The sequence below is a fragment of the Harpia harpyja genome, chromosome 4 (assembly GCF_026419915.1).
Source record: "Harpia harpyja isolate bHarHar1 chromosome 4, bHarHar1 primary haplotype, whole genome shotgun sequence".
Lineage (NCBI taxonomy): Eukaryota > Metazoa > Chordata > Aves > Accipitriformes > Accipitridae > Harpia > Harpia harpyja.
In genome coordinates, this window is record NC_068943.1 from 84,918,529 (window position 1) to 84,942,590 (window position 24,062).

Sequence of the window (24,062 nt, forward strand, 5' to 3'; positions counted from 1 at the left end):
AAGGGATGTGAAGCAGGACTGAATTGCTCCATTTTTTGTGCTGCCTTGGGAATTTCTACATGATCCAGCAGTTTGGAAGGTAAGTGCATGCAAAGGGTTACAGGCAAGTCCTTGTTCTCGCTATGCCCTTATCAGCTACTCAAGGTGTAACACACATGGAAGCAGTGCTATCAAAGCTCCCACAGGAATCAATCTATTGATATCTGTCATTAATTGCAAAATGGGCCTTTTCCTACAGTTCATCATCTCCTTTCAGTTACTGCAGCATGCCGATTTGTTCGTACTTTTAATGTACAATAGCGAAGGAAGCGTAAACATGGAGGTGCTACCCAGAGGTCTCGGATAATGACCTTTAAAGCAATTTACATTTTTGAAATAATTCGGTGCTAGTGCAGCGATCAAAACGCTAAATCTGACTGCTGTCAAAAAGTCAAATGGGCCAAGCAAACGTAATTGTTCCAAGTTGAGAAGCCTGCAAAAAAACCCCACCTCTAGATAAGCTGAGCAGAATAAAATGAGAAGAAAATTACAGTCTTGATTCAAACCTCAATTACATTAGTTTTTATCCTAGATGCGTCCTGGGAACACCTCCTGATAATGATGTGTTATTACTAAGACAGAAAAGGATGCCTTAAAAAAAAATCCTTATATTCTTATAGTGTCAATTAAAATAATACAGGATGAAAATAATTCTCATCCTGCTTTGAAGTTCACATAACATGACCAATAATTCTTTGCATGTTTTATTTTGAAAACAAAGCAGTCCAAAAGGAAGATTTTTTTTTTAATATTGACTGTATTCCATGCAGATAATCCATAGTAAATACATTGCATTAAAAGACAGTTAAAGTGCCTTTAGTCCCTCAAAATAGTCCAGCTGTGCTGTAAATTCAAGTATGTGGAAAGTAGGCCTTTAGTTATTAAGAGAATATTTTTTGATGTGGGTCGTGCTCCCACTGATGTAAAAAATGGGGGGGTTAGCCCCCAACTTTCATAGGAGCAGAACCAACCTGTCATTGGTCTCTGATAAACCCTGTGCTGTTTTCCCAACTGCTGAACGCAGATGAGTGGCCAAGGAGCAGATATGTGATGTCATTTTCTGCCTGATGACAGGCAGCTGCCTTAGCCCAAATGACACACTCAGCAGTTGCCACAAACTACCAGGGCATGGTGCTTGGAAAGACAAATGAGGAGCTGTAGCAGTTGTTTGTGTTTTGCATCTTCTTTTAACCAGCTGAGCGATGGACTGAGCACAGCTAACAGCCCCAGCCCATTTTATAGCTATAAAATATACAGGTCAATATACAGATGTACATTTTGCAGTCTGCTCTGAAGCAAGCCCAAATGCTGGGTTCGTCAGAATCCAGAGGAAAACCTCAAGATGTGGCTAGAGAAGCCACAGGATTAAAAGCAAAAATCAAACTCTCTTTATGTCATAGTTGCCATCATTATGTTCTTGCTTCGGCACTCGAGACTAGCAAGATTAACCGGCATCTTGAAGTCAGAGTTACACAGATAGGAAAGGAGGATCGATCCTGAGGCGTTTGACTTGGTGCAGCCAACATTACACTTGCACCCAGACTCTCCTCTCCTCTTCACCATGAGAGCAGTACTTGTTGATGGTAAAGACATTTTTCTCTTTCTTCTAGGCATCGGCAACGTTACCGTCGGGCTTTCTGGAATTTAATAGACAACCTCTTCTCTTCCACTACAAAGCCATGTGCAAAGAATATTCAGAAAAGATTGCTCCCTGCTGACTCTCAAGCTTTCCAGATGTGAACTTCAAGTGCCCAGAGCTAGACCTCATGTTAAAAGGTAGGACAGAGGTTTTTTTTTGTCCTCCTTGAGACACAGCATGTAAGTGCCTTGTTTCTCCAGGCTGGGCAGTGGGAGATGCTGGGTGGATCCAAACCTTCACCTCAGAGCACGCACATGACTATGGGCAGTAACTTCTCCATCTACTCTACCACAAGGTCTTAGAGATGATGAATTGGAGCTGTTAACGCTCTACCTGACAATAACCCAAAACATATTCCTCAGTAGAAGGCAGACCAAACATCTGGTGCACAGCTACAGAATAGCCTGGTTTGGTTTGTTTCTTTCCTCAAAGGGGGGAAGAAAAAAAAAAAAAAAAAAAAAAAGAGCAGCCTTTTTTACTCCAGGCACTCAGAACTTGGCATCTCCCCTGAAGTATAGGTGGTTTACATATCTCAGCCATTTCTGTGCTATGGCACTTGGATGTTGTTATTCTCCACCTGAGTATCTGATCCTCTGCTGAATCCTTCTAAGATCCTGGCTGCAGTAATGCACCAGTGATTTATACATCTCAATTACATGCTATTTAAAGTCTGTTTTCTTTTAAATTTGCAGCATTTCAGTACTCTTGGATGTTCCCTAGCATTTCTAGGGGCTGTAGGGGAAGAGGAGTACCCAAAATCTTGCTGTTACTGTGCATGCAGGTTCAGAAAAACAGTAAAAACAAGGCCATTATTTGGAAAGAGTTAAATCTAGAGAAAATCCCTTACCAGCTCATAACCATTTCAAAGGAGATCAGATCCTGGGCAAAAACTAGATGACAGCATCCCTTTGAATTCTTTCTACTTCAGGGAAACAGGGGAAAAAAACAACCTTCCAGCTGAAACTTTATTTGGGAATAAAGTTTATCTTCAAAATAAGTCTAAAGAGAGACTGTCTGGGCCATAACAACTTGGCACGACTCAGTCTGACTTACCCCGTTTGAGCATTTTGGTGCCTTTATGCCATAATAAGATGCAGCAAAAGTCTCCCTAGTGGCTATGTATGAGAAGGTATAATCTGGGGTCTAAATGCCACAAAGCATCCATATTTATCTTTAATGGCTATATAAATTCAGCAGATGAGAAGGAAAACATTAATTAGACAGACCCTGCCTTTGGCAGTAATCACCACCAGTGACAGCTGAACCAGCCAGTGGATAAAATATGCACCAAACATGATTATCAGAATAAATAACTGAGGATCAAGAGAAAATTAAAAAAAAAAAAAAGGAAAAAAAGCCCCATACAACCAAGACTGTTTTTGGTGGGGGAAAGAAAATTTTACCTTATACTGGACTTTGGACTCTCCTTTTTATACAAGCTTTTGTCAGTTTAGGGCCCAATCCTGCAGCTGGTGTCTGTGGAAGTAGGGTAGAGTATTTCTGCAGATTAGTCTTGAATTCTGATTGCACAGAAGGAGTAGAAAACCCTGAGAGGTCTAGTGTCAAAGCCCTTAGTTAGGGTCAGATTCTGGAATCACAATATATGTACAAATCCAGACCAGGGGCCTATCACAGACATAACAAAATAAAAAAATAGAAAAAATGCCACTGACTTGAGTAGGCTCTAAAAACCGTGATGCCAACAAGGTGATTTTTAGATTTTTTTCAACGGTATCAAGGCATGTAGGCCCTCACTCCTTATTTATGTGAAATGCCCATGAATGAGCTTGGATTTACTTCAGGATTTAGCCTGTGGGAGGACACTGCTTTTGCTAGTGCTCTGTCCCCATCCTCTTCCATCGAAACCTACTCTGTTCCTGCTGCATTAGTGGCCACGCCACGAGGACATATTTTGAAGGAATCTAAGAATTTTTCACACTCTGTCTCCTTTAGGGAAAGGGTCATAATTAGTAATTTAGCAAACTAATTAGATGCCAAAAAGTGCATCAGAGCCATTGGGTCACAAACATCCTGAAGGTGAATCCTCTGCAGGGTTTTGCCCTTAAAATAGATCAGGTTTCCCTTTCTCTGGAGCAGGGGGTGGAAGGTGTTGCTTTGAAAGGAGAAGAGGGCAGGGAGTTGAAGCCACGGTGGTGGAAGACCAACTGCAGGATGAAAAGACAGGGGCTCAAGGCTTCTCAGCCGTGAAGACAAAATTAAATGTCGCCTGCCCCAAAAGAAGGTGAAGGGGAGAGCAGAGAAAGGGACAGAGCTGGGGGAGAGGGGATGGGAGAGGAGAGGTGAGCCCTGGGGAGCCAACCTCACCCCTCCTGGGCCACCAACAGCATCTACCCCCAAGTACCAGCCTCTCCATGGAGAGGGGCAGACGCAACCAGCCCGACTTTCCTGAGTGCAGGCCGAGCCAGAGTATGCAGCAAAAAGCATCTATTTTGCTGTCCCCAAGAGCCTGCTGCTTGAGGCAACTGTGTATTTTGCCCGTACCGAGATTTGCCCCCCCTTTGCTGCCCCTGTCAAGACTCCGGGTAGAGGAGGGGAGAGGTCAGCCACACACAGTGGGGAGAAGCCCAACCACAAAACAAAAAACCCATGCCAAGCTAAAAAATTGACTACGCTTTTTTTCTACCACCACATCCAGGGCTTCGGTGCCGGGCGGCAGGCAGAGTCCAATGTCACAACTGACTGCTGCCGCTGCGAGCTCTGCTGTCCCGTGAGGAATCCCGGCAAGTCCAGCCTCACATCGCCCTGACTCATTCTTTTCAAATGCTCCATCGGGTCTTTTTCCTCTACTTGCTGTTTCTTGTTCCAAGAGGGGAAAGACTTTGCAATAGAATAACAGAAGACTCCAACACTTGAGACATGGGAGGTTTGAGACGCAGGGGGAGAAGCGCTCAGCACTGTTCTGCTTCGACAAAGCCCTCCTTCTCCTGGCTGGCTGGCTCCACCTCTGAGTACGTTGCATGGTTGGTGTGATTTCGGAATTTCATGGCGGGCCAGTGATGTGGCCTTCGCTGTGGACAGAAGCAAAGACTCATCAGAAGCTATGACAGAGCCTTTCACACCAAGCCTGCAGGGAAATTGGAAACTCGGTCCTGAAACAAAAACAATGCTGTCTTTGTGCAAGTTTGACTTCTTATTAATAAAAATAAATTTTAAAAAATTGCTTCGTGCTTGGAAGAGTTCATTACAATGCATCGATCTCACTGAGCTGACCCACTAATAAGGTTAAAATGGGGAGCGGGGAGGAAATGGAAACTTTAAGTGAAAGCTCACATCAGCCTCAGAACAAGGATGGCCTGTGCCTGGGGTAGCAGCCGAGGACAGCCACGGGCTTCCCATGCAACCACATGCAAGTCAGCTCTGTGTCTCCTCTCGATCTGCAAAACGGGGTCAACTGCATTGCCCCTTCTCAGCCGGGTGTAGATAAAATGCATCAAACGTTGCCAAGTGCTCAGGTACTAAACTGGTAGAGGCCATGTAGATCAATTCTCTGAAGCCTGTCTCTGCAAACAGGACAGATGGAGGAAAGACAAGTGCTCTAGGAAAAAGCCAGCGAGTGATAAGGAAAGGCTGAGGGCTAAGTGTTGCTCGCTCCCTCTGCAGCAGCTCCTATGCCAGGATTCAGCCCACTTCTGACTGCCTCGGGATCCTACACCAAGCGGTCTCCTGGCTTTTAACAGCAGATGGAGATTGCTGGACCCCCTATCTTTCCGAGAATTAAAATCTTCCATTTAGAGCATTCACACCACCACTTGCACAGTAGCTGATGGCATGACATCTATCAGTAACGTCTGACAATTTTAGTCAACAAAATCCAGCTGGGCAATTCAAAAGGCAGCGATCTCAATTATGTCATAGCTCCAACTGAGCCCTCCAACCAGGCTGTGTGTCGACTGCTCGTGCAAGCAGGTGGAAGAGTCTAACGTTGCATGGGGGGAAAAAAAGGCAATGTGTGAAAGGGAGCGTGTGAAAGGGAGCAAAATAAAACAGTGTGGGAGGGAGAGAGCCTAAGTTTAAAACATCATCAACTGGAGGTTGGGAGTTTAGCTGTGACTGTAGGACCATGAAAAGAAACTCGGATATGAACTCTATTAAAGTTCCTCTCTCCTCTTCTCTTGGCTCCCTGCTCTCCTCTGGAAGGTTAGGATTTGTGTTGATAGCAGAGTAAGAGAAAACCAGCCAGGGATAAGGTTCTCCACTCACCTCAATGAAGAACAGGGCAGCGTTGGAGGTGGGGTGGCTGTTGATGTAAATTCCAGCAAGGATAATAGTTGCAATGAGCAACACAGCCAGAACGATCCCCACGATAGTACCTGTGTGAATCGGGGTGCCTGCTTTCTTGGAAGGAAGGCTGCTTCCCATACCTGTAAAAAAAGATTCAGTTGAGTCTTGACCTGTGCTGAGACCTTGGTAAAAGAAAGGACAGAAAAGAAAAGCAAGGCAAGACCTTTCAGAGCTCTGCACGTACGACTGAGCAACTTACTTTTAGCCTGCTACTGTCAGGCTCAACAAGAGGGGAAGATGCACCCGAGAGTTGTGGTCTGAGCTCCAGCATCCTTTTTGGATGATAGCAGTAACTGGTTTGAAAGATTAAACCACCACTGTGCAGTAACCCCCCCTTCCAATCCATATTCTTTATATATTGGCTGCTCACTCTGATAGAAAGCCATTAGCCATATGCTGAGCGGGGTCCTCAGTGTGTCTTACCCACAGCCCTCCAGCTTGCCCTCGGTCCTCGGCTATGAATATGCAATTGCACAGAGCTACAGAGGGTCTGTGTGGCATACATTAACGGTGACATTACCAGCCATTTGGGGAGCAATTTGGCTGAAACTGGAAAGATCATGCATTTCAAAGGCCCCATGCCTACAAAGGGTGATCCTGCACCCAGTTTCGCCAGTTTAACTTCCATGAACTGCTTTCAGGTAAGACGGATGGGCTTGTGGTTTGCATACAACCGCAGTTCTTACAAACCTGGTATCAGGTGAAGAGCGCTCAGATCCTTCCCATACTCTGGAATTAGTAAGAGCATTACAGCAACAGTTCGGTTCTCTGCCCTTGGGGCTGACAAACACACTCAGACTGAGAGGGGATTCACAGGAACAGAGATGAAAAAGGCAGAGCTGGGCTAAGGGCACTTCTTATAGCTGGATTTTACAGTGCTTTTGGCACAGCTGGGGCAATTCAAAAGAATAAAGGACTTTGTGTCTGTGCAAAAACTGCAAAGAAAGGGAATGACATGCAAAGAGAAGACTCATCACCTTAGTTTGTACAACAGGACTAAGTGGGAAAAGTAGGCAAACAGCATCAGGGTAAAAGAGATTGGTCCCGACTCTCTTTTCACTACCTGAAATGGTATTAATCGGGGTAAGAACAATAGGAGTCTTATCTTGATTACATCCCTGCAATCTCAGTTTCACCTGTCCACCCCGCTGACTAATCGCAGCTCCCCGGTGCATTTGATTTCAGTGTAACATGTTTTCACTTGGAATGAATGTGAGCAGGCAGAGAGAAGATTAAGGGCTTACCTTCACTTCCTGCATACTGATTGAGCTTCGTATCATCTAAAAGAAGAAAACAAAGGCAAAAAAAAAAAAAGTTAGGAGCCTTCTATGATATTCTGCATGCTTCCCACCCGCCTTCATCCCTCTGTAATGGGGCCACTGACAGAACACACCTTTTACACAGCATTTACGTGCCCAGTGACAGTTTTAAACCTCTGAGTTTGGTGGAAGCATGTGCCTTATGGTTTATTGTCTTCCTTCACAAAGGTGGCACCTGGAGCACAAACATCTGAGGAAACCAGTCTTTAAATATGCTCAGTGTGCAAAGCAGAACAATAAATGAATGCTGGATAGAGCCCCAGCCCTTGTGGGTGTCTGTGTTCAGACTACGGCATTTGCAGCAATATGCTGCCAATACATCCCAAATAAATCAATGGGATGTTACGCTGTAGATGTCTTCCACGGGGCCCCAAAATCCAATTCCATTCTTCATCTCATTCTGGAAGAACCAGGATATATTGTACAAGGCTTTATGTCCTGATGCTCTCCATCATCACCCTCGCGAGTCCAGCTGAAATCCTGATCCAGAATTCTTACTGCTTGGCTTACACATTGGCTAGCTGCAGCGCTGACACACGACCAGCGAGTCAGACACGTTCACAGCCATCTCCGTGAGCAGAGCCAGTGAGCCGGGCTGGCTGGGGAGGATGCAGAGGGGTGGGTCCACTCCTTTGCTTCGCTTGTTCCTTTGCTGTGCTTCTCCAGATAAAGTTTGCTGCCTGATGCAGCTGGCTGTTTGTTTCCTTCCAAGATTACAAATTAACTTCATGCTTGACTATGTCACAGAAAGCCTCTTGTTCTTTTTCCAAGAATTGGTGATGAGTTGGAAAATAATCTCAGTGGTGGTGTTACACTCCCCCTTCCTTTAATTGCTCCTTTCAAAGTCAACTCTGTCAGCCAGGCGCTCTGTTCCTCCCCCCCAACTCCTTCCCATTGCTGAAGGACAATTACTAATGTTCCTTTCTATTTATTCTAATTAGCAGTTTGCGTTAGGGACTATTAAGCAGCAAAATTGAAGTGATACCTGCCGCTAGGATCGGAGGAGCCAGCCCTGTCTTAATAGGATTATCAAGCTTTAGAACATGGGTGTCTCGGGGGAAACTCGGGTCCTTATGTGGAGCTTTCCTATGCTGGAATGAACACCATTCCCAAGCAGAGGGCAATTACAAGCCTATGCTGTATTATTGCCAGTCTGAGAGCACTGACAACCCTGAGTCACCAGCTAGGACCAAGCACATTAAAGCATGAGCCCCTATATACGGTATTAACCTCTGTTATGACGCTGGGGTATCTATCCACCAGGGACTAGTTGCTCGTTGACCTTCACAAATGCGTAAAAAGGCTGCGGTGCAACCGTAAAACTCGTCCCACCGGAGGGTTTCCGCTCACCCCTTGCCATACCACTCCGAGTCTCACCTCTTAGGCTGCTCCTCCTTCTCCTTTCCTCTGCCTTCTCTTCCCACCCCTGCCCTGTGCTTCAAAGACGGGTTTGTCATTGTATTTATCTGGATACGAATTGGCTTTACGAGGCATCGGAGAGAAAGAGCTCTGCAGGGATAAGCGTCGAGGATGGGGTGTCCCCGCCACGGCTGCTCACCCCCCCTACCTTCTGTAGTGAGGCTGTCAACGAAGAGCGAGGACGTGGAGGTGGTGACATCCTCATCCAGCAGTGAGAAAGAGCTGTCAGGAGGTGCTGAATAGTGGTCGCCTTCTGCTAAATCCTCACAGGTCTTCTCATCTGACTGGAAAGAAAATGGAGAACAGCTACTTTTCCTAACTCCTCCCCAGCAAGAGTGCCAGGGAGCCAGTGGTGAGGACTGTGCTTCCCAGGCTTAGGGCTACCGAGCCCTTGGGGTTCAAACACTGGAGTGGAAGCAGGGGACATGGTCCAGAAGTGCCAGAAGTATGTGGTGGGGGGTGATCTGGAGGTTGGAGAAGAGGAGGAAAAGTTTGGGAACCACTTAAGTAGGACTAATGACAACGATCTGGCAAAGTCCTACAGTCTGACCTTCTTGCATCACTGGATGACCTCACATAGGTCCTGTGACCTCCTTTTCCCTCAGTCAACCCTCTTGGTTAACAGGGAACAAAGCTGAGTTTTCGGGGGGGGGGGGAACCAACAGAAAAACCTCAAAGCAGAAACAGATGTTTTGTTAGAGCTGATCTTTCTGAGACAAAGAAACTAGTTCATCCAATGTGGAGATAATTGTGCTAACAAGGACAAAAAAAAAAAATCACAAGGGCTAATTTCTTCATGCTTGAGAATGAGTAAGAGTCATGCTTCAGAAGGTGAAGAAAAAAATATCCCAGTGTACTCAAGTTGCACCATTTGGTAACTTATGGAGGTCTCTGCACCTTTACCGAGTATCCAGCACCAACCAACACAGAAACAAGACACCAGCAAGGCAAATGCTGGATTAGATGGACCATCTTTTAACTATTCCCATACAAACATCCTCTGTCAAGTGGATTAGTGGTCCTGCTGTAATGGGAAAGGGATATCTGAAGGGATACTCAGTCTGTTCCAGAACAGCATGGGTCAAGTGGAGCTGAGGGCGAATTTTTTGAGCTGGGACATGGCTATTGTTTTTTTTTCTGCAGATCAGCATCGTTCCTAGCAGAGGACCTAAGAGAAGTGATTCTGCTCTCAGTCTCACCTTCTGGCCACAGCCGTAGGACAGCCACTCCTCCCGGTATCGGTCGAAGCCGCTGGAGCATCTGCGGAGAAAAGCAGTATTAACCTGTGGCGGATGCATTCTCGAGAGACACAGCAATAACAATGCTCATTTGCCCACTCTATGTGGGTGGCATTGCTAGTGATTTCTAAACTGCCCAAGATTCCCAAATGCTGCCCCGATGGGCGCTGTGTACAGATACTTGGACAAACAAGTATCTGAGGACTGGAAAGATTATATACAAATTAGTCTCCAAAGACATGGGGTTTCCAGTACAGCTGTGCTGGAAGGACCCAAATGTTCCTCTTCACAGAGGAGGAAAAGGGTCAACACTACTTCTCCAAGGGAAACAGAGAAGCAGAGAAATAGGAAAAAATATATGGACTGAGTTTGAATTTCCATTCCCTGGACTCTGTGCCAGGGCAAGGCCATGATCTCCACGAAGTTTGCTTTTTTTTTTTCCAGCAACATCTGCACAGGAAAAACACATTAAAGAAATTATAAACGGCATCAGGAAAACACCAGCTAGAGAAATCTCTACAGAAACAGAGGGAATGAAATAGCACTCTGACCTTTGGAAAGTCTCTGGGGATACCAAAATATGAATCAGGGGTTCAGCTCATACAAGCACTAATTTACCCAACTACCAACCAGCAAAAGAGGAGAAGCCACAAAGAACTTTGGGTCCTGCTGAGTCACCGAGATCTTTGCTTAAAGTACAGTTCCTGTAACAATTACAGGCTCAGCAAAAGCAAAAATACAAACTCCACTGTCCAGAAGAGAGCTAGGAGGACTCGGGGGTTAAATCACTGAGCTGGACTCAGGATATAAGCTCAAACCCTGGAAGCCACCCTACCAACTTCCTCGGGAAAGATCATGTTGGCTTTGCAAAACCAACCTGGTTGAAAGCCAACAAGATAGCGGTAGGCTTGCTCTGGCCCGCCACGCTTGCCATTTGTACTTTCCATTTGTAACCTAAGCTCTTCAGGACCGAGCTGCCGATACGCAGTTACAGCTGCAGGAAGCATGGCTTTTAGCCAACACATCAAGAAGTCACCGTACTATAAGTGATAAGAGCAAACATCAGCAACAGCGACTTGGATTTTGGAAGATGGAGTTTGCAAACACCGTGAATTTGGAATAAGCAGAATGACGAAGTCCTTGAACCCTGGGGTTTCAGCCCAAACAAGATCCAGACTAAGCCACTGTATCCCAAGCTTGGTTTTGCTACCAAAGCCACATCTGGTTTCACGCATCTCTCAGCTGCGAGAAGATAATATTCTCTGATCTGAAGCCACCACTGAGCAACTGTCTTTGAAAAATGATGTTCCCCTGGCTCGGGCTGTATTCCAGCCCACTGAAAGGCAGTGAATCAACGCTGATTTATAGGGTCGCTTTGCTGATGTCTCAGGATCTTTCCCTGTCCCAGCTGCCCTCCTCATACCTTGCTGAAATTGCTGCCTGTAAGGAAAGGGTGTAAGTCTTGAGCGTATCGAGAGAAGGGCTACAGAAAGGAGGAATGAAGGTGCCCTGCGAGCGATGCCGGGGCGAGCTCTTGCAGGAGGCGGCTGGGGAAGGGAGCGAGCCAGCACACCTTCCTGGGAGAGCCGGGCATTTCCCAAGCACGGCTGTCCCCGTGCCACATGTGAGGATCTGTGTTACTGGGTCCTCTCCCCTGCCACTAGTTCTAAATAAATATTTCAGCAAAATCTCATTAAACTCTCCCATGCTCTGTATCGCACTGCTTGAGCTGAAGGAGAGCACAGAGCAGGACTGCTGCACGGCTGGGACTGCAGCGAGGCCAGCCCCGTCCCCCCAGATCCTCCATTTACCCCCCAAAAAGCAGCAAGTGCCCCCCACCCTTGCTGTGTCTTGTCCACGACAAGGAGGGCATGTCCCCCGCAGCTGGGGAGCTGATGAGCATCCCGGGCTCTGTGACCTACCTGTCGTCCTTCAGGCTTGAGCCTGTCCCAGCCTCCCTGCCCTGCACTTCTCTTCTGTCTGAAATCACAGCCTAAGTCAGGATAAGTTTCCCCCTCATTTAATCTCACTAACAAAAATGTGAGTCTTGCTTCTGGTCTCAACTTGTTCCAGCTGCTGCATTGAAACATCAGCCCCAAAACCCCCAGCCTCAGGAAATGTCTCCTTTCAATGGCATGTAATTGGAGATCAGACCACCACTTAACCCTGGCTCTGAGACTACGAGAGCAGCAGCCTAACTAAACCAAAAAGCAACAAAAAAAACCCCAGCAAAAAAATGAAAATAATAATAAAAAACCAGCAACACTGATACAGGCATCAGACCTGGAGTTGCACTTGCTCTCCCAGCTATAGAAACATTAGCAAGAGAAGAGGTGGGAAGGAAACTCATCCCAGCTACCTCTGCAGGACATGACACCAGCTGCAGTTGAAGGTCAGCTCCGAGGTCACACACATTTCACAGCTCTGATGCTGGAGACAAGCTGTAAAAGAGAGAGGAGAGACGTACCAGCGATGCGCCAGCATCTGCACGGGCACAAGGGAGCATCTGCTGAAAGCTGGTGGCATGGGTAGAACCAGAGCATCAACAGATGAGTCTCTAACCCAACCTCTCTCTGCAATGGACCTGCAGGACAAGGCAGCACCTTTCTAGCAGGAGTGGACTCACAGTCCATCTGTAAACATCCTCCCATTCTGTTTAGCTGGGAATTAAACCACATCCGAGATTTATGCCATTTCTTAGTGTACAGAGGGTGTTTCTCAGATGGAAGGAAGCAACACAGGTTAACCCTCCATTGCTATGTCCACACTAAGTAATTCTGCAAGAATACCTCCACACTGGAGAGGAGTAGCTGCTCGTAGACTACCATCATTTGCTTGTCACCCTGTCTAGAAAAGACGACCAAGAGGTCTCGTCTGCAAAAAGAGTCAAGGAAACCAGCAGTTTTAACAAGCCCCTCGGGAGTCCCTGACAGCCTGCGAAGACAGAGCCGAGAGCTGATCTGGTGCTGTGAAATACCGAGTGATGAAGGCAGAACACCGGAGGTTCACAGGATCCCGAGAGGCAGCAGCATCCCCATCGCACCGGGGACGCCTGGCACCCCTCCGTCCTGACCCAGACACTCCGGCACTTCTCCATCCAGGCGCTCCCCGTTCTGCCCCTCGCACTTGAGCAAACTCACCGCTGCTGCTACCCCAGACCTGGGCTGCCCACACTTCTCTGGTGTCCTCCAGTCCTGACCTCCTCCGCTTTCCCGTCCTGAGCTTTTCCTGAGCAGGCTGCCATGTGGAGGCAGCGAGCAAGCAAGGACCTCTGGAGAAGAGGCAGAGGCTAACCCAGTTCATCCACTTCTGACCTGAATAAGGCTGAAAATTGAACCCCCAGAAGAAAAAGGGGAGTCTAGTTCTCTCTAGCTCTGTGGCTCCTTTGAAGATCTTGCTCTCAGCTACCCTAGCTGCTGGGGAAAAACAAAATAACAAGTCTTAAGGAGAAAAAATAGAATTATTGCAGAATGCTTATTTATGATCTGCTTTGCAGTAACCCTGCCCGCTGTTAAAATTGTCATAAAATACCCCGGGGAGACCGTTTAAATGCATAACCTTGGTATCTTCATGACAGATTTACTCTCCGCTCTGTATTTACGGACCGCATGATGACTTTCCCTCGTGCGCATGTGTCCTTGGATCTGAACACTAAAAATGTATCTATTTAACAGGATCCTTAAGAAATTTCATCTGAGTGTGGAGGCGTAGAAAATGTCTCATAGACAGACCTGAAGTGAACCAGTGTCCAGAAAAATTAGCTGCAGCTTATGGAGCAAAGAGAAGGAGTTTCAGTGGCTGGAGAGGTGGGAAGAGCTGTCAGTGCAGGAAATAAGGAATTAAAGTACCGGGGTGAGAGGGCTTCTACTGGTGAGCAACAAGAGCCATCAGCTCAGCTGCGCACAAGGAAGGGTGCTGGCAGAGCAGCATGGAGCGCAGCTTGGGACCATAGCACATCGCTCCCAGGGACATCGTGGCTGGCACCACTGCTCTCGTCACTTAGTTGGGGAGTGCTGAGAAAATCAGGTAAGGTGTAATTGCCTGCAGATCCCTCCTTTATCAGCTTCTCCCATGCCAGCCGAGCTTTGCTGCATCCCGTCTCAGCTACGGCACAGCCAGGCTGGCACACACGTGGGATTTGCCGTTGGCTGAGGTTAACTCTGAGCTGGTAAATCCAGACAGGGCTGTACGTACGAGACGTTCAGTGACAGCCACGTACAGACCTTCTCACAAAGGCAGAGTGACTGGGGGACCCCAGAGCAGGGGCGAGCTGTACCCTGGCCGATAGCACCCCCTCCCTCCATGGCTCCGGTGCACAGTAGGGTCTCAACCGTCGGGTGACGGACGGCAGCCACGCACCCTTCCAGTACCCACTGAACCTGCCTCCTCCAGCCTTGGCTTCCCCCTTTGGCTGTAAATCGGAGGCTGTCGTAGTTGCTGGGTGAAACCACGGGAGGGAAACACGCTCCGAGGCACCGCGCCAGCCTGTCCGACTTACTGGGCAGCGGGGTGAACTCCACGGCTGACATGTTGGTGATCTTGCTGGTGTCCAGCTCCACGCGATGATATTCGTAGATGGTCCGACGGCGGGACTCTGAAACATGGAGCCTTGGCTTTAGACCGGCCGCAAGCCCACCTTGCGTGCCCTTCCCCATCCTGCGAAGGGGTCTACCCTACACGTGAATCCCGGTGCGTGCGGGGAAAGCTTCTGGGGCTGCTGCTGCTGACTCCCAGCTGAAAGGCAAAGGTGGCCCCAGGTCTTGGGGTCATTCCCGTGGGAGAGGACAGTGTAGGGAGGCTGTCAGGCTGCAGGAGAAGCAATGTGGGAGGTGCTGGTGGGGAAGAAGGGTGTCAGGGCACAGATCTCCTCTTCCCTGTTTTTCTAGGAGGAGCTTGGAGCTCTCTGTCCCCCTCTCCCCGACCAGAGACTCCCGAGATGGATGTGGTCCAGTCCTACATCGCTCTAAACAAACATGAAGCTGCACAACACATTGCTCGTCAGTGACTCACGGGGCTGCGAGCCTCCCCCGAGTGCAGCGCTCGCCCGGAGCTCCGCACCGCTCCCCGGGCTCCCGCTCTGCAGCCGCCTTCCCCCCCAAAGCCTCCTCCTTCCCCCCCACCTCCCTCACGCCTTGCCCCCTTCCTTCTCTCTCCCCGTCATCCTGGGGGCCAGAGGGGTCTATCTTGGATTCAGGCTTCTCCCAAATTTTCTCCCAAAGTCTGCCACTAATTCACATGGTGATGCCAGCCAAGATGCTTCTCTGGCATCACGCTTATCTGCGGGGATAATCAAACCTGTCCTTCCAGCACGGCCGCGGCTCCTCACCCCTCTGCTCCGCACTTGGAGACCAGCGGATGAGCAGGATGGAATGCTCTTCCCTCCTACCCCCTCTCCTCTCCTTCCCTTCAAGCCTTGTTTCTTCACCTCATTAGCTTTTTTTCCGTGCCCAGTTCTTGCATTTCTTCTCCCTCCAGGCTTCCCCTCACACCCCCGGGGCAGGCAGGAGGTACAGGCAGGGGTCAGCAAGCCCATGGGGATGGATGGAGGGCACCAGCCCGGCGAGAGGCAGGCTGGCGGGGCGGGGAGGGGAGGCTCCATCCAGCCTGGCCGAGGTTTTTACACAAACTGTTGTAAACGGGTAATAAATGAGGGCCAGATGGCAGGCTCCATAAATAACAAGGAAAAGCAACCGCACCGGGTGCAGCGCGGGGAGGCAGGAGCGAGGTTGGGCTCCTCATGACAAGAGGGGACGGGAGAGGCTGGAAGAGCCTTTTCGGCGAGCTCAGCCCACGCCTGGAGCCCACGGCACGTGTGGAATAAGCATGCGGACACGTATGTAGCTGTCCCCATGTCCTGCTGACACAGGTGCAGATCCCAGCCCTGCCCGCAGCAGCCATGCAGCACCCATGCCATGATATGCATTCAAGGACAGTCCAGAGCAGCAGCGGTGCAGCTTGTAGGCTCCCCTAAACCCCCATGCCTATAGGAACGGGGCACCCAGCACCCCCCAAGCCTCTCATCCATCTGCAGTCTCGTTTGCAATTGTTCTTCCCCTCCTCCTCATCAGCTGGAATCAGGGAAGCGATAGCTTGGCTGCTCACAGCCATTTGGAACACGCTGGGCGAGAAGCACGAAGCTCTTTTGCCTGCATCGCCTCGCCAAAGCACACAGCATCCGTGGGCTGGGGCCACCCAGAGCACAAGGCTGCGCGATGGTCTTGGCCATGGAGAGAGAGGCACCCGGGGAGAGATGCACCCAGGGATGTGGGACACGAGGGGCATCCCTGCAGCCGAGCCCCACGTGCCTCCTCACGCTCCCTCGCTGCCCACCGTGAATCCAAGCAGTGCCTCCTTGTATCTTCAAGTGCCCAAAGACGAGGACGTCTCACCTCTCCTTCCCCATCTGCCCCCTCTCCCAGCCGCGATGCCAGGGGAGCCTTGGCATCCCTGCGGGATCCGCTGCTTCCCTGCCCCAGCAGCCGCCTCCCCCAATTCCTCGAGCGCAGCCACTCACCAGGCACATCGGGAGATGGGTTGAGGATCATGAAGGCGTCGGAGAGGCCAGCTTTCACGGGGTGCTGGGTGGCACTGATCTGTAGGACCGGCACGGGGATCTGCAGCCGGGGAGAGAGGACGTGATGGACTCCAGCCCTGCCCTGGGCTACTGGTGCTGCTGCAGAAGTCGCCAGCGCTTTGGTGGCACTGGGAATGCCCAGACTCAGCGTGTGAACACTTGTAACATCAAATCTCCTCCCAGACCCACGGGGATCCCCTGCAGGGACCCTCCTGCCGTGCCTACCCCAGCAGAAACACCTCTCACCTCCTTGTACCCAAAGACGATTCTCCCAGTGCTGTGCAGGGCTGCCTGGAAGGTGAAGCTGCCCATGTCCTCCTTCCCTTGAAGATAGACCTTGTCCCACTGCACCACAAAAACTGTCCCTGGGGGAGAGACCAGAGCGGATCAGTCCTCTCATCTCTCCTTGCTCCGCATCTCAACAGCCTGACCGGCTCTCTTCCGTCGGCGAAGCTCCAAGGCATCTCATCCCCCAACACCCAGCGCTTCGCTCTAAGCAGACCCATGAACGAGCCCCTGCCAAACATCCCTGCCACCCCCCCCCCAAACCCCCCCCAGGCACTGAACAGCCCCTGCTGCCCTGGGCTCCCCTTCCCCACACCCCCACCTGGCTCCGGCCCCTCTATTCACTCCAGAGCGCTGAGTTTTGCCCAATTTTACGAGGAAGGAGCAGGCAGGCAGGCCGCCTGCTGCTCTGCACGTACGGCAGCCGCCACAGCTTGCACGAGGGTCGGCCGGAGCAGGGCTCACCGTTGTCCAGGTACTGGACGGTGGAATTGCGGGAGTAGCTGGGGTTGAAGTTGGCCATGAGGGGTGCGACGTACTGCGTGGCCGTGAGCATTCGGTGGATGACATCCCCCATGAAGATAAAACCTGAGCGAGCAGAGGAGGGTGAAGCACTGCACGTTCCTCTCCACTGCCCCGGGATGCTTCCTCCCTCTTTCTGACCTCCCACCACCCTGTCCTAGCTCACCCATCCTTTTTTTTTTACCCCCAGCATCCCCTCAACTGGTGCAGAAACCGAGGCACCAGCAGCACCCGACGTCCTGAGCACCAGCAGCAGGGCAGGGGTTAGATTTGGGGTACAGGGAGAAAGCTAGAAGGGCTGCAGCCCCTTCTCTGTCTGAGCTCCCTGGGGCTCAGGGACGGGGGGTGAGGTTAGAGCCAGCACCAGAGCCGTGTCCAGCCCTCCCACCGCGGGGAATGCCAACCGAGCGCGGGCATCCCATCCCATCCCATCCCGACTCACCGCCCGTCGCTATCGTGACCTGCCGCAGGAGGTGGCCGTAGAAGGGGAAGTCAAAGGAGAGGACGAGTCTCTGTGGGAGGGAGATGGGGTGAGAACCGCGTTCAACCCTTGGAAAAATGCCTGCTGGGGATGCGGGGGGACGGGTCTGTGCCCACCGGCACCGGCTCTGCCTTGGCTTGGAGCAAGCTCCCGGTGCCGGTGCCTGGAGAGGTGGGAGAGGGATGGGAGCGGGGGTCCTGCGGGTGCCCGGTCCCCACAGATCATCCGCTTCAGCCCCAGACTGGGGCTGGGGGAGGCTAAACGCTTCCCAAGCCTTGGCGTGTCACAGGGACGTGGAAGGGATGATGCTGCCGTCCCGGGGCGAGGTGCCACCCTCGGGAAATCCCCGGCTGGGAGAGGAGACGCGGGGGACACCCCCGGCAGCGGAACAGCCCCGCGGGCTCACCGAGGCTTGCCGGTGCGTGTTGGAGAGGATCCCGTGGATCTTCACTTGGCTCCTGTTGGCCGCTGCCATGTCGACCCACAGCCCTCTCAGACGGGCGTCCCCCGGCCCGTAGATCCGCGACACGTAGTAGCTGTGGTTGTCCTCCTGCAGCCGGGGAGGGATGGGGTGACAGGGGACGGTGTTAACCAGCTTGCTCCGTGGAGTTGCAAACCCCCAGGCATGGCTCAGAGCAGCCGGGACCTGATCTCGGCAACAAAACCAGCACAGCAGAACCCCACGCGAAGCCAGCAAAGGATGCTGAGCAGTTGGAGAAGGTGCAGAGAAGACCCACGAGACTGACTGAGCGCAGAGAGGACGGGCTGGCTGGCGAGAGAGAGACATGACTCACGAGAGACTTCGGCAAAGCAGATGCAACCTTCCTGGGAGGAAAATATCCTGTTCCGGAGCCAGGGGCTGGAAGTTACAGCTAAAGTGACCACTAGAAGCGAAGCAAACAACTGAAGACATGGAAGCCCGGAGGAAATGATTAACCTTGGAACAGGCGGCTCGGGGAAAGCAGCCGAGCAGAAGCGAGGGGCTGAGGACGGGGGACACGGCGAGGGGAGCGGGGCTCGGGCTGCTCTCCTGGGTGACATCCCCGGAGAGTGGGATGGGGCATGGCTCTGCGTGAGTGATCAGATCCCCCCTTACTATTCTCACCCAGAGACAGGAGAGGGACCCCGGGCATCGCCCCCCCCAGCCTGCCCATGCCACCAGAGCACCCCCAGGCTCCCCAAGCCCCCTCTCCCCAGCAGACCAAAGCACAGACCACGCAGCAACTCTGCCAAGAGCCATCTCCAACCGGTCAGGGACCTGTCGAAGGACGCACATCCTTGCCAGGAACCTGCACACGAGGCTCTGCGGCGGCTTCTTGGGGGGACACCGGCAGAGCAGGCAATTTCCCGGGGCACAGCCAGCCCTGCACAGCCCGTGCCCTGGCCACGCCGGCTCCACCGAGCCTCTCCGACAGGCTTCGACGTGCGGCCAGCCGGGGACACAGCTGGGAGCCGTCGCCTGTCAGGGGAGGCCGGTTCACGCCGGGCAGGGGACGCGAAGCATCTTCATTTTTCTTGGGAAAGCGCTGCTCCGCTGCTCCGCGCCAGCGCCTGGCGTGCCGCCACGCTCGCCGCTCGTCCCAGTCTGCTGAGCTTCTGCCGCTCAGACCTCTCTGACCCCCGGCCCCCCTCGCCCCCAGCATCTTCCCCCCAGACCCCCTGCCTGCGGGTCCCTCCACCCCGGCTGACCCCGGGACCCGCTCCCAGACCTGCTCCCTGCGCACAAACTTGGGTGCCGGAGGCAGGGAAGGAACCGTCAGCCCAGGATTTAATGGGTCGGCAGGGGTAAAAAAGAGAAAGCAAAGCCCCCCCGCTTTGAACAGCCCTGTGTTATTCCCCAGAGAACTATTGCAGGTCAGCGGGAGTCATAAGGAATAAAATGCTATTAGAAAAATCCTGCAACATGTAATTTTTTCTGCGTCAGCGAAGTTCAGGGAGAGCCGTTGCGCTCCTCTGCCTCCTCTGTAAGCCCTGACTCCAGGGAAAACTTTCTTACCTCTTCTCTACGGCAATTATAGCCCCTTCTTGCCAGGAATCGTCCCTTCCCTATGGATGGGGAAACTGAGGCACAGGGAAAGCTGTGGTGGTACCTGCGGCATCCCAGCACACACCTCCCCATGCAAAGGCTTTGGAAACCCCCTGGGATGCAGGGACAGGTCACCGCTGGGTGACAAATGACAAAACCTCCCGTGCCCTCGTCCCCCTCCATGCCTTCCCAATGAGTTCCAAATAAACCAGAGGGGGGGAAATAAGCAGGGCTGGGAGCACGGAGGAGCTGGCTGCCGAGCTCCTGACCTCATCGCTGACTCATTAGGATGTCCTAATCTGTCACCTTGCTTTGGTTACAGCAGGAATTAAGAGAGGGAAGGTTTTAGACACACGAATAAGCGGGGAGCGCAGCTGCCGTGGGGCAGAGCTCAGGGAGGGACGGCGGCATTGCCCGGCATCACACCCCTCTTCATCCTTTGGGTCCACAGCTGCCCCTCTGCACCACAAACCTGGAACATTTTGGGGGGGGGAAAGAGGGGAAACCCCTCCAGACCCCAAGCTGGCACCTCCCAAGGTAGGATCACACCTTCTGCGGGTCGGACACGGCGAGATACAGCGATGTGCAGAGGAGCAGCGTCCCTGACCTCAAACGTGGCCCCACTCTTGGGGCAGACACCCCTCGTCCCCCGACAGCGCCGAGCCCCAGGAAATTGCTGCTTTTTCCTCCTGGGAACCACAAGCACCATCACACCCTCCCTGTGGCTTCCCAGCGTCTCTAAATGCTGTGGTGGCCAGTGGTGGTTTTGGGCTGGTTTGGGGTTTTTTTTCAAGGCTTCCACATCAGGGACTTTTCTGGCTTCTGGCCCCTCTCCATCCCCAAAGGTCAGCAAGCGAGGCCATGCTGGAGCTTGAGCAGAGTGGAAACAGCCACAGCTGTTTCCCCCCTGCCCGCCGTGCCACGGGGGCACTAATTCCACCAAATCCACAACCAGCTGCCAGCAAAAACACCAGGACAAGTCACCACGGCCGGTGCGTCCTCCACCAGAAACCACCCTCAGCCACAGCCACGCATCCCCCCCACCCTGGAGACCTCAGAGCCAACGGACACACAGCCCCGCCACAAATAACCTGGAGCTAATTGAGGACGGGTAATTAGGCACAGCCGGGATGTGAGAACCAAGTGAGATGTCCCAGGAGGTGACACTGCTGCTACGTGAGTTTGTTAGCAGCGCTGCAGGCTGCTGCCATCCCTCGCCAGAGACCCCCCCCTGCTTCCCACACAGCCACTTCGCCCCAGCACCGCCTCAAGCCCGCTCGGCTCCGATAACCTCGGCAGCATCATCCTCGCTGCACACGTGGCATCGTGGCAAGCAAAGCATCCCTGGCTCTTCAGACCAGGGATGGCCCCAGGACGTGGCAGGGCTCGCAGACAGGGATGGCTGGAGGGCTCGGAGCGATCCCCAGGGCACGGCCGCCTCTGCACTGGCCTGTAATTACCCTCCGGGCTGCCGGGATCTGGCCCCACGCATTAAATCAGAGCGTCTCCACCACCGTCTCCACCAGCTCCCTGCCCAGCCTGGAAATAGCTCTCGGTGGTCAGGCACTGGCCGGATCCTGCCTCAGGGCAGGCGGCGACGGCAGCGGCGGGGGCCCCGACTCACCACGATCCGTGTCTCGTTGGCCGGCAGCGTGTCGATGGCCAGGCTGCCCCCCACCAGGTCCTGGCTGATGCGGGTCCCCTCGGTTCCCGGCAAGGTCTCCCGGGTTCTCCGTCGCCCTTCGCCCGCTGCCGGGCTCCCGGGGTGATGTCCTGGGGGGGGGGGAGGGCACAGGGATGGGTCAGTGGGGTCCCATGCTGGGAGGGCACCCACCTACGGGCTGGGATCAGCTCTCTCCCCCAGCAAGGCAGCTTCTGCTTAGGTGATACGAGTTTAGGGAGGGTCTCAGCCCTGAGAAGCAGCATCACTGCAATGATGGAGATGCCGGCAGGGGCTTCTCGGGTCAGGGATGACTACAGGGTGCGGGGATGGGTGACAGACACCCACGGCCAGGGGAGGAGAGCTGCGATGGAGGGGGCAAAGGAGGCAAAACGCCTACAACCCCCCCCGCCCAGCTCAGCTCACACCCCGCACACACTAGGGTGCGGGGAGGAGCGCAAGGCCCCGGGGATGGGGAAGATGCAGCTTCAGCAATGGGGCACCAGCATCGTGTACTCCATGTCCCCAGCCATCGGTCCTCTCCTCCGGGCTGGTATGGGGTCCGGGTGCTGGGGCAGACTCCAAGCATTGATCTCCAAAAGAAACGTGTCCCTTGTCCCCTCCTGCCGCGTGTCTCCCTGCCCGGCTCCAGCCCCAGGGAGCGAGCAGAGTCCGGAAACACAGCGCAGAACTGGGAAGGGGGGATGAAAAAGCCATTTGGGACCAAATCTGCAGAGACTCATGAGATTTCCTGGCAGCTTGGCACGGGCGGAGGCGGTGCGGACGGCACACGCTCGCCCACGGGCAGGGACAGAGCCAGGACGTCTGTCCCCAGTGAGCGGGACAGCAAAAACACCCGGCGGGGCCGTGGGCTGCTCCTCTCGCCCTTAGGAGAGGACTCCTGCCTTCACCCCTGGGGAGAGGGAGCTAATTGCTGCCTAACGAGCTCCTGGTCCCCTCCTGAGCTGTCCCATGGGGCTGGTTTCTGTTCCCAGTGCCTCCAGGAGGGGAAACTGAGGCAGGGGGGAGCAGGGCTGAGCTGGCAGGAGCAGGCAGCCGGCGGGATGTACCCCACTACCTACGGATTGGGGAAAGGGGCTCTGTGGTTGGGGGTCACGCTCACCTTCCCTGAGGGTACTGGGGGGGCCCGAGCCCCTCGCTGCTGCTGGGAGGTCTGAGGTGCTCGGGGGAGCCGAGCCTGTTCCGCTTGGCAGGGCTCTAACGAGCCCCCCACGGAGGCTCCGGTGTCCTCCCCAAAATCTCACTGGGCAGCTGCACCCACAGCCAGGCCAGCACCAGCTGTGCCACGGGTGGGGGAATCCTGGGTGGGGGCACCCTGGCGGCTCCCCTCCACCCCAGGGCTGCCCCGCACAGCTGGGGGGTCCAGGCACCCCACGGTGCCAGCACCTTTGCCGTGGAGATGCTGGGGCAGGCGGGGCAGGGAGGGGGACCCCCACGGCAGGTCCCACGCCACGGGTGGCTGCTGTGGGTGCACGACACGCACCTGCGTGCCCGAGGGGGGGGGCACAAGACACCCCCAAAGCGCAGCCCGCTCCACGGACCGCGGTACCGGGGGCGGGGGGGAGACCCGGGCAAAGCGAGACACCTCCCGCTGCCCACGGCCACGCAGGACCACGGCCACAGCAACCCCCCCCGGGGCCGTGCACGGCGCTGCGCACCCGGGACCCCCCGTTCCCGGGGTCCCCCCCGACCCCAGAGCTCACCCACCGCCCCCCCCCCCCCCTACCCCAGCTCCCCGGCCCCCCTACCTGCACCCCACGGGCCCGGCGCGCCCAGCACCCCACGCAGCAGGCAGAGCAGGATCAGGCCCCCCCAGCGCATGGTGGGGGGGGCGGCGGCGGGGCTCCACTCGGCCCCGGCTCTGCTGGGGCGAGGGGGGGGGCTCAGCGCCCCGCCATGGGCCGACACCCCCGGGGAACCGCGCACGGAGCGGGAGCGGGAGCGGGAACCCGGGCGGGAGCCGGGGGTGGGGCCGGGGGTGGGGCCGGGGGGGTGGGGATGGAGCCGGGGGTGGGGATGGAGCCGGCGGGAGGACCCCCCCCCTCCTTCACACACCCCCCCCCGGTGGCTGCCCCGATCTTGGTCTTCCTCCCCTCCCTGGGGGGAAATGGGTCTCCGTGTGCTTAACGCCCCCCGCTCCCAGCAACACGGGGGGGGGACACCGGCGAGCCTGGGGGGGGGTCCCACTACCTTGTCCCCCCCACTGCGAGCAGCTCGGGGGCGGTGACCCTGCACCGGGCTGCAGGGGAAGGGGGGGGGGTGTTTGCTCGGCTGAGCCCCCCCCCCCCCCCCCAAAACCCCGCGGGGGTACGTGGTGTGTCGTGTCCCCCCCCCAAGCCAGAGCGTGGCCGTGCATGTCCCCGCACGCTGCCAGCTGCCCTCCGGGGACAAGCAGCCGGAGCAGCAATTGCAGCCACCATGTTTGGGGGTCCAGCGCTTCGTTTTGCCCCCCCCCCCGGGTCCCCCCCCCATCGTCAAACCTGCGGGGGGACACACGCGTCTCCGCAGCACAAGTGTTCGGCTTCTTTCCACTCCCC

At 54.1% G+C, this 24,062-nt stretch overlaps 1 protein-coding gene across 1 annotated transcript; it reads right to left on the reverse strand.

Annotated features, from left to right (window-relative positions):
* Window positions 1-727: 727 nt before the first annotated feature.
* Window positions 728-23,456, reverse strand: PLXDC1 (plexin domain containing 1). Its single transcript, XM_052785371.1, has 14 exons — window positions 23,274-23,456; window positions 21,469-21,617; window positions 18,225-18,368; window positions 17,780-17,849; window positions 17,281-17,403; window positions 16,777-16,895; window positions 16,471-16,570; window positions 14,455-14,550; window positions 12,316-12,397; window positions 9,918-9,978; window positions 8,867-9,002; window positions 7,225-7,260; window positions 5,900-6,060; window positions 728-4,707 (listed from the first exon to the last, which is right to left on the reverse strand). The coding sequence occupies exons 1-14, from the start codon at window positions 23,344-23,346 to the stop codon at window positions 4,588-4,590; spliced, it is 1,470 nt and encodes a 489-aa protein (XP_052641331.1). The 5' UTR covers window positions 23,347-23,456; the 3' UTR covers window positions 728-4,587.
* Between the last annotated feature and the right edge of the window lie 606 nt (window positions 23,457-24,062).

What these genes read in the sequence shown, in the direction of transcription:
- PLXDC1 (XM_052785371.1), bottom strand. Translation starts at nt 23,346, where the DNA reads ATGCGCTGGGGGGGCCTGATCCTGCTCTGCCTGCTGCGTGGGGTGCTG. An exon ending in GCCGGGCCCGTGGGGTGCAG is followed by an intron (nt 21,618 to 23,273) that starts GTAGGGGGGCCG and finishes CCCCCCCCCCAG; the next exon opens with GACATCACCCCGGGAGCCCG. An exon ending in ACACGCACCGGCAAGCCTCG is followed by an intron (nt 17,850 to 18,224) that starts GTGAGCCCGCGG and finishes TCCCTCCCACAG; the next exon opens with AGACTCGTCCTCTCCTTTGA.